Source organism: Dendrobium catenatum, unplaced genomic scaffold, assembly GCF_001605985.2.
Source record: "Dendrobium catenatum unplaced genomic scaffold, ASM160598v2 fragScaff_scaffold_1693, whole genome shotgun sequence".
Classification (NCBI taxonomy): domain Eukaryota; kingdom Viridiplantae; phylum Streptophyta; class Magnoliopsida; order Asparagales; family Orchidaceae; genus Dendrobium; species Dendrobium catenatum.
In genome coordinates, this window is record NW_021320155.1 from 264,236 (window position 1) to 273,601 (window position 9,366).

At 34.4% G+C, this 9,366-nt stretch overlaps 2 protein-coding genes across 2 annotated transcripts; both read left to right on the top strand.

Annotated features, from left to right (window-relative positions):
- Positions 1 to 854: 854 nt before the first annotated feature.
- LOC110094670 (agamous-like MADS-box protein AGL62) lies at positions 855 to 1,673 on the top strand. The gene has a single exon (XM_020819957.2). The coding sequence runs from the start codon at positions 977 to 979 to the stop codon at positions 1,508 to 1,510; it is 534 nt and encodes a 177-aa protein (XP_020675616.2). The 5' UTR covers positions 855 to 976; the 3' UTR covers positions 1,511 to 1,673.
- Positions 1,674 to 4,602: 2,929 nt separating this feature from the next.
- On the top strand, positions 4,603 to 8,394 carry LOC110094657 (nodulin-26-like). Its single transcript, XM_020819925.1, has 7 exons — positions 4,603 to 4,668; positions 5,322 to 5,375; positions 6,115 to 6,333; positions 6,872 to 7,081; positions 7,775 to 7,836; positions 7,943 to 8,175; positions 8,372 to 8,394. Exons 1-7 carry the CDS (start codon positions 4,603 to 4,605, stop codon positions 8,392 to 8,394), a joined length of 867 nt encoding a protein of 288 aa, XP_020675584.1.
- The last annotated feature ends 972 nt before the right edge of the window (positions 8,395 to 9,366 follow it).

Here is a 9,366-nt window from a genome sequence, read left to right on the forward strand (position 1 = left end):
TGAACCGGCCGGTTTTAAAAAATCGGGACCGGTTCACCGGTTGAACCGGCGGTTCTACCCAAAACCGGCCGGTTCAATGTGAAAGCGGTTTTCAGATTGGACCGGACCGGCCCTTAAATCGGTTCACGGTTGGACCGGCCGGTCCGGTCCGGATTTTAAAGCACTCCGTCTCCGTGCTTTAATAAAGTTTGAATTGTATAATGAAAACATTTATTTTGATTAAAAACATACAAAATTTGAAAAATATTTAGCCGCTCAAATGCCTTTGAGAAATTTGTAATAATGATTCTAATTATTTAAATCATTTAGAGTCTTATTAAAGATTTTTGTATAGATGAATTTATCTCATCAAATAATACTGTCAATATTATTATTAATTTGTTATAAATAAAAATTAGATGATCAAGAAATTAATTTTTAAATTTTATAATTTATATATATGATTATTTTTTTCTTTAAGATTTGAAATTTTATATCAAAATTTAATTATTTTGATCAGATTAACTCTCCGATGACATACAATATTTAAATTATTCAATCTGTTAAGATATTGAAAATCCACTTCAATGCCGAAGATCTTCTCCTCTAAAAATAAATTGCCAATTTTATTTTTGCGATTATGATAGTTTTGCTTTTTAAATAATTTTATATTTATTACATATTTCGAAATCCCAATTTCAAAAAATTGAACGTTTACAAAATATCCTATAATTTCAAATAATTTTGAAATATTCTCTAATAACGGTTAAAAATCTTCTCCGATAATTCGAATCTTTCTTTTATTAACGTTTGAATAACATTTCCTAAACTTATAAATAGTCTCTGTTCTGTTCCTCTGCATCACTCGTCATTCCACTAAACTTCTAGTCTCCCCTGCCCTCTCTCTCTCTCTCTCTCTGTCTCTCTCTGAACTTACGTCTCCTCGTTGCCTCAAAGTCCGAACTTCTCCGGTGACTCTTCACGATCTACAAAGCTGATGGATTCGGCGGAGATAAACAAGAAAAAAGGCAAAGGCCGTAGGAAGATAGAAATAAAGCGCATAGAAGAAGAACAGAAACGACAAGTCTGCTTCTCAAAGCGACGTCAAGGTCTGTTTAAAAAGGCCAGTGAGCTTTCCACTCTTTGTGGCGTTGAAGTCGCTGTCGTCGTTTTCTCTCCCGCCGGCAAGCCTTACTTCTTTGGCCAACCTTCAGTCGACCATGTCCTTAACCACTTTCTAAATGTTGTTCCAAATCCATCGAACCAAGATCAACCAACTGGAGAATCTTTTTGGTGGGATATTGACTTGCATTCGATGGGAGTTGATGAGTTGAAACAATATGAAGAGATTTTAGCAAAGCAACAATCTGTAGTTACCGAAGCAGCGCAACAGTGCTATTTGCAGGCTCCGGAGGGAGCGGCGATGGAGCAGATTGAAGCCTTGCCTTATGCTTATCCGGAAGTTGGAGAAGATGACTATTTTCTGTGCTGGCAGCAAGATTATGACTGCTTGGATATTGTTCCAATTTAAAGCTTCTTTCTATTTTTCCTACTTTTGTTCGGTTAAGCTGTGTTGTAATTGTTTAGTGAATTGTGATAACTGTTTGTTGTCTTAGATGTTTGTTTGTTTCACTACTTAGACGCATATGTACATTAGATCATTGTTTGGAGGTAGTTAATAAAATCAAAATGGTAATAAGTTCTCTAATGTGCAAGGATTTTTTTTTCTGTAACAAAGATGTGATTTTGTGCTTCTCAATCGTTTATTTTAGATTTTACTCTGTTTCATTAGTTACAGATCTTCGCTTTATCATGGTATCATAGCTTTGTCCACTGCAGCATGTGATATTCTTTGGCTTCGCACATTGCTAACTAAGTTCACGACCTCTGTGGTAGAATAGAAGTTAGAACAAACAAAAGAAGGAATAAAAAATAGATAAAACGATTACCTGTCCGAAGTTTTGCCGAACACATCGCATGCTACAGTCGCTGCATACCCTGCATTAGGCGTTGCTGTAGAGCAGGTCACGTAGATCTCATCAATTCTTCTCCCGCTCCTCTCGCCTTCGTCTTCGTCTTCGCATCTTCATCTCAAACCCTCTTCCCCGCGCATGAGAGCCGAACCTGTTCGACTCCTTGACCTGACAGCCTCTGTCGAAATCCCATATATTCCACTATCGAGCTCTACCCGAATCCAAGCCTCTTCGTCTTCTTCATTTCTTTCCCCAACACCAACTCCGACGCCTGTCCCGGCTCCCCCATCCACGTCTTCTTATTCCCTACACTAGCGATACTTTCCTGACACCAACCTGCTCCGAGAACCTCCCAAACTAAGGCTTCCACACGACTTATCTCCCGCCGACCTCTCACTCTGTTTCCCGTCAAAATCAGTTGTCGAAGCTTTTGTGCCTGTGCCGATCCAGAGAGCTTCAACCCTCTGGCCCAGGTCTCTGTTATAGCAGACCCCGATCTCCTCCTGCGAACCTTCAACCCTACCGACCGACCCTCTGCCATTCGACCACGCCTCATCTCTTGAGCTCTGTTATTATTATGATAAATGATAGTAATTAGTTAGTATTACAATTATTAATAACTATGATTATTATTAGTTATAATAACTAACAATTGATTATTATTAATTAATATCAGTTATAATTACTTATAATAATCACTAGCTAATTTTTACTATGACTAACATTATTTATGGTTATAATTAATTATAATAGTAATTAATCAATAACTTTTTATAGACATTATGACAGTGACCCTTTTATTTGTTCTCCATTATTTCAGATGGTGTGCATTTTTTTATTTAATTAACTTAGTTATAGCAAAACACTTGACTCTATGATAACCAATATTAAACGTCGCCACAATCTCTCTCTCTCTCTCTCTTTAAGACCAAATAGTAGAGCTGTTAACATTTGACCCGACTCGAAAACCCAACCCAAATTCGGGTTTGGGTTGACCCGAACCCGAACCGGGTCAGGTTCGGGTTAGAGATTTCGACCCGTTTGTAAAATCGGGTCGGGTTCGGGTTGACCCGAAAACCCGAAAACAACCCGATTTGACCCGTTTTAATTAATATAAGAGAGTTTTAAGGGATTTTTATGAAATAAGTAAATGATATTTCAAAATTATAAACAATGTTGTCCAAACTAAATTAATTTTGATTTATTTTAAACTAATTGAAGTAAATCTTACCTTAATATGATTTTAATTTAAATAAATTGAATTAAATAAAAAAAATTTTAATGAAATACACCCGAAGCGGGTCGGGTTCGGGTTCGGAAAACCGACCCGTTTGCAAAAACGGGTCGGGTTGAACAGTGTCGGGTCAATTCGACCTGTGACCCGATTTTGACAGCCCTACCAAATAGTACATTTGGTGTTAAGATTTAGCATTAAAATTTAAAATAGCCCTCCAATTATCTGTATATTATTATATGATCAATTTTGTCGAGAGGTGTAACTAAATGATTCGACATACCAACCCAACCCAAATGCGGCTTACAGAAATCCTGATTCGGGTTGACCCGTTTAATAAATGATTTAAGTTCAAGCCCAAATCCCAACTTGTTTATTCAAAGGGTCATAATTGGGTTGACCTGTGAATTCAATTTTGACTCGAAAGTGGCCCATTTATTTTTTTCCTTCAAATTAATTTGGTTGTTGGTATAATATCAATTTTCTTTTGATAATTTACCCAACTTTTGTAGTTAACAAGTTATAATTTTTTTAATCAAAACGTGTTATCGGGTCATGTACAAGTCATTCGAGTTGTCAGTATGTTGCGTTTAGGTCGATCATTTTATCCCATTTATTAAACAGGTTCAAGTTTTGCGTTAGTGAATCCGGATCGATCGTCAAATTTCAGTTAAACATGAACCGGACTCGTTAACCCATTTGGACACTCCTGATTTACTCCCAAAATATATCGTGTTTCTCCAATTTAGTGTATTGACTATTCAAAATTAATCAAAAAAATTCCCTTTAGCACTAAAATTGATTAAGAAATACAGTGGATTTGATCTCAGATTGGCAAAGTACAAGCCGTGCAATATGGTATAGATTGATCAATACCTACAAAATTAACTATTTTTTTACACAAAAGCTATAGATTTATTGACCATTTGGTCCGTTTTCTTTCTGCTTTCTAAAACTATTTTTTTTTAATAAAAATTTTGATACTAAAAAGCTGCTTTAAAAGCCGTCACAAATAAAGCATTACTTCTCAAAACAAAAGATTAATGTTTTATTTGAATAAAACCAAAAACATTATCAGTAATAATAACATTTTTCTATTCTTATTTTATGTTATCAAAATATATAATACGATATATTATCATGCGAAGCCCATTCAAACGGGATATCTAGACGTTAGTGTACGTCAGAGAAGCCATAATACGTCGAAAGCCAAATCCAGAAGGAAAAAAGAATAATTAATTTCTTCTGCGTAGCAATTTTGATTTCATGATTTTATTGCTGGACAGGTAATTTGTCCAGCTTGTATTTGAAGTAGCGTACGAGCGTATATAAAAGTTGGAAGCAGGGTTCCTTATTTTTCATCAAAAGCTGTTGTTACTCACAATTCAATAGCAGCGAGTCTCTCAGTCTGTAACTATGGCAGCATTTTACAAGGGTTTCTCTGTTCGATCTAAGGAGAGAATCATATCTTTGCTACAGAAGGCAAGTTGATTGCATGCTCTCTCTCTCTCTCTCTCTCTCAATTATTCTGTGCGGACGCCGAACGTCGTCCGGATACCAACAAGAATGAGCCACAACATCGGTACCGCAGCTCGATACTGCTTGGTAACGCACAGTACCGCGGCTCGATATTGCTGATATGGCTCATTCTGGTTGGTCTCCGGATGTGGAGTTGCGTTCGCGGTTCGGCTTTTACACAGAATAATTTCTCCTCTCTCTCTCTCTTATTCTTGTGCGGCCACGTTAGTCCTAAAGTATAAGCTGGTGCTTCAATTCAGCCCCTAGACTATAAAAAATTGATATATAATGACCTTCTATTTTGTAATTATGATATAAAATTAATCTCAATTTAGTCTCCCGAGTATACAAAGTCGATCTCAATTTAGTCCTAAAGAATCCATTTTGGATCAATTGGTACAATCAAACTACTTAGGACTAATGATTCGTTTGGGATTGCTCTAGTTTTTTAAAAGGTGGTTATAAAGTTTTTATATAAAATTTGACTTTTTTGAAAGCTGCTGCATAAACCAGCTTTCTAGTACAAAAAATTTTCTAAAAGCAATGAAAAGCAGTAGTCAAATAGAAATTGCGGAGACTATTTATAACATTTTTTTCTCTTAAATTTGAACATGCAGATGGTAGCTGAGCTAATGGGGACTTTCATAATGATGTTTCTGGGCTGCAGTTCAGTATTCATCGACAAGCGCATCTCTCTCTCTCTCTCTCTCTCTCTCTCTCTCTCTCTCTCTCTCTCTCTCAATTATTCTGTGCGGACGCTGAACGCCGTTCGGATACCAACAAGAATGAGCCACAACATCGGTACCGCGGCTCGATACTGGTCGGTACCGTGGCTCGGTACCGCACTCGGTATTACTGACGTGGCTCATTTTGGTTGGTTTTCGGATGTAGAGTTGTGTTCGGCTTTCACACACAATAATTCCTCCTCTTTCTCTCTTATTCTTGTGTGGCAATGTTAGTCCTAAAGTATAACGTGCTTCAATTCAGTCCCTAGACTATGCAAAGTTGATCTATGATAACCTTTTATTTTGTAATTATGATATAAAATTAATCTCAATTTAGTCTCTCCACTATACAAAGTCGATCTCAATTTAGTCATAAAGAATCCATTTTGGATCAATTTAGTATAATCAAACTACTAAATTGGAACACGTTATACTTTAAGACTAATATTCTGTTTGGGATGGCTGTAATTTTTTTAAAGTTAGTTATAACATTGCCACAGATAAATTAACTTTTTTGAAAGCTGTTGCATAAACAGCTTTCTAGCACAACAATTTTCTAAAATTAATATTGTGGTTAGAGTCGGAAAAACAAAGCATTAAGTCCCAAACGAAGCGTAAATTGTTCATATACGAATAGTCGGGAGACTATTTTAAACATTTTGTTCTCTTAAATTTGAACATGCAGATGGTAGCTGAGCTAATGGGGACTTTCATAATGATGTTTCTGGGCTGCAGTTCAGTATTCATCGACAAGCGCAACGATATAACATTTGTTGGTGTGGCTTTCACATGGACTGCAACCATAGTGGCAATGGGCTACACCTTCGGCCATATCTCTGGTTGCCATATGAATCCGGCAGTCACCATTGGCTTTGCAACTGCAAAACTATTTCCATGGAAACAGGTTCTTCAATTAATTATCCTTTGAACATATTTTGATAGTACTTTTTTTATATCAAGATGAGATTAATTTTATTATAATTCATTCTTCAATACATTTAAACTATTAGATTATATGATTAAGGCCGCAATCTCATTTCCATTAGTATAAAAATTCCTCGGTCAAAAAAGTTTGATGCTAAAAAACTACTTTAGAAAGCAGTAAGAAATTAAGCTGTCTCTAATGAAGCCTTAGAATGACACTTGATGCATGAAATTAATCACGAATGTAGTAAAATTAATCTCATTCTAACGAGAAATTATTACGTGTGTAGATCATACACAGAGAATCGTTCAATTTTGTCTCTGTGAACAATAAAAATGCAGTGGTGAATAGTAAAAGCACAACTTACTACACATTTACTGTTCACAGAGACAAACTGGATAGTTCTCTATGTTCGGACTCCTCACAGAATAATTTTTCCACTCTAACACACAGTGTTTGAAAATAAATACAGGACTTTAGAGTTTCTCTAACTTATGCTTTGTCTTTCAATTACCAGGTCCCATTCTATGCAATGGCTCAGTTGACAGGTGCAACTATAGCTTGCCTGATGGTTTCATGGCTATTTAATGGAGAACAAACTAGCTTAATGCTGACACTACCTGGAGGGCCAAATCCTGTTGGCAACCTGCAAGCATTTTCATGGGAGATCATCATCTCCTGTATCCTAATGCTTGTTATTCGTGGTGCTGGAACTGACCCTAGAGCGGTAGGTTATTTATGGATTTCACTTCGAACAGCTTTTTAGAAAGCAGTGAGAAAGTTTTCCCAAATACAGCCTAAATTTATGATTTTTTCATGATGTGTTATTTGATATAAGATTTAATCATTTTAGTATCATATAAATTCATAAATTGCACTGCAACTGTTATTATTGTAAAAAATAAATGATAAATGAGATTTTCATATGCAAATAGAAAAAAAAAACTATGAGAGAATGTAGCTTTGAAGCTACATATAAATTTTATATATTTATATATCTAATCGTTAAATTTTTATTATTTACTTATATAACATTTTAATGATCTAAATTACATCAAAGCATATGCATAAAGAAATAATATATTTCACGTTAAAAAAGCTGATATTAATGATATATTTTTATGTAATTTAAAATTTTGAATGTTACATAAATAAATATCAAATTTTAAGGATTAAAAGTGTCAATATATTAAAATTATGTGGGTTATATGTAAATCTTTTATTTATTAATGGATATTTCTTAAAAACAAAAAATATAAATATAAACTTTTGTCAAATAAGAAACCATGTACAATATTTTCAATATTGCTCTTCCATGAAGATATGCATGCCAACAAATTTTGCAAATTTTACATATCAACAAAATTTATTTCTTTATAAATAAAGTTTATTACAAATTGGTCCATTTCAACATTTGCAGGCTAAGCAACTTGGTGGAATAGCAGTACCTGCTGTGCTCTTCAGCAATATCATCGCTGCTGGGTAATTAAATAACATCTTCTTGAAAATAGTTCTGGCAATATTGCAGACAAAATTTCCTCTCAAGCTCATAATTATCTAATTTTTTATTTTTTTGGCATCAAAATAGAAAAATCACCGGCGCGTCGATGAACCCAGCAAGGAGTTTAGCTCCAGCAATTGTTACAAACAATTTCAAGAAGATTTGGATTTATTTGATAGCACCTGTGATTGGCACAGTAATTGGATCTGCATTGTATAATTTCTTCAAAATTTCCATGAATGTTGAAGAGAAGATCTTGCCACAGCAAGCTATTACAGATACAGATAACAACATTGCCATGGAGAATTTAACACATTCAGGTATAGTCTCTCTCTCTCTATGATCATATTGGAACATAATATATGAAAATAACATTATAAACTTTCCCAAGACAAGTCTCTCTCTCTCTCTCTCTCTCATCCCAAGACAAGTCTCTCTCTCTCTCTCTCTCTCTCTATGATCATATTGGAACATAATATATGAAAATAACATTATAAACATTCTTATAATTTGCAGGAAACTCTCTGGAGATTCTGTAACTTCATTGACTTCCTCTACTTGAAGGTTGAAGATTTTGTTTGCATGTTGTAAAATATGAAGTTGTATTTCATTTGTTATGCAAGAGAATTATTTTGTTCACTAAGTAGCATTTCAATGGGTTCATTGTAAAGATGAGATGTAAAGCTAAGAGAAGGAAGGGTCAAAGTGTCCATATATAGCTTATATGATTGTTTGATTGAAATCATTCATTTTGATCTTAACAAATTTTGGAAAACTGTGTTAATTTTTTAATGTTTTAACATCATTAAATCATTTGTTAAGAATTATGGTTTTGTTTGTGATGTCTTTCTTACTGCTTCTTAAGGTAGCTTTAATTCTAGTACAAAAATTAAAAATTTTATACCAGAAAGCTATTTTAAGAAGCAATAAGAAAATCGTCCCAAATGAAGCATAAGTTGCAAGATGTTATGAAACGAAGTTAGAGAATGACCAATATGATGAATTAGTTATGGCTAAAGTGCTTGGAAATAAATTGCGTTTTTTGTTTGAAGAAGAAAGAGGTAATGCAAGGAGATTAAAAGATTGTTTGACCTTTTTTCTCTGGTCATCCTAAGAGTTGAGGAAGTCTAATGTATATATATATATATGTATTACATTCTCTACTCTAAGCTCCACCAATGGAAATCGATCTCAAAAGAAGTGTGTTATGGGATGCCTACGTACAAATGGTTCTCTTAGAACTTTATTGATAGTCATTGGATTGTGGAGTGGAATCCATCAATATTTGTGATTTTGATCAAGTATTTTCTCATTCTTGATGGAGTTGTATCCAACCATTAGGTGTTAATATTATTGCTGCAATATAAGAACAAATTTCATTTAATTAATTCTTCTTGGTTCATATAATTATAATCCCAACTTCATAATTCTATGGTGCCAAACTAGATGGCAATAAGAAATTTGTGTTGATGCATATCACACATAATCCTATTTTTAATATGTGGTATCAT

What these genes read in the sequence shown, in the direction of transcription:
- LOC110094670 (XM_020819957.2), top strand. Translation starts at nt 977, where the DNA reads ATGGATTCGGCGGAGATAAACAAGAAAAAAGGCAAAGGCCGTAGGAAG.
- LOC110094657 (XM_020819925.1), top strand. Translation starts at nt 4,603, where the DNA reads ATGGCAGCATTTTACAAGGGTTTCTCTGTTCGATCTAAGGAGAGAATC. An exon ending in TCATATCTTTGCTACAGAAG is followed by an intron (nt 4,669 to 5,321) that starts GCAAGTTGATTG and finishes TTGAACATGCAG; the next exon opens with ATGGTAGCTGAGCTAATGGG. An exon ending in TGTTTCTGGGCTGCAGTTCA is followed by an intron (nt 5,376 to 6,114) that starts GTATTCATCGAC and finishes TTGAACATGCAG; the next exon opens with ATGGTAGCTGAGCTAATGGG.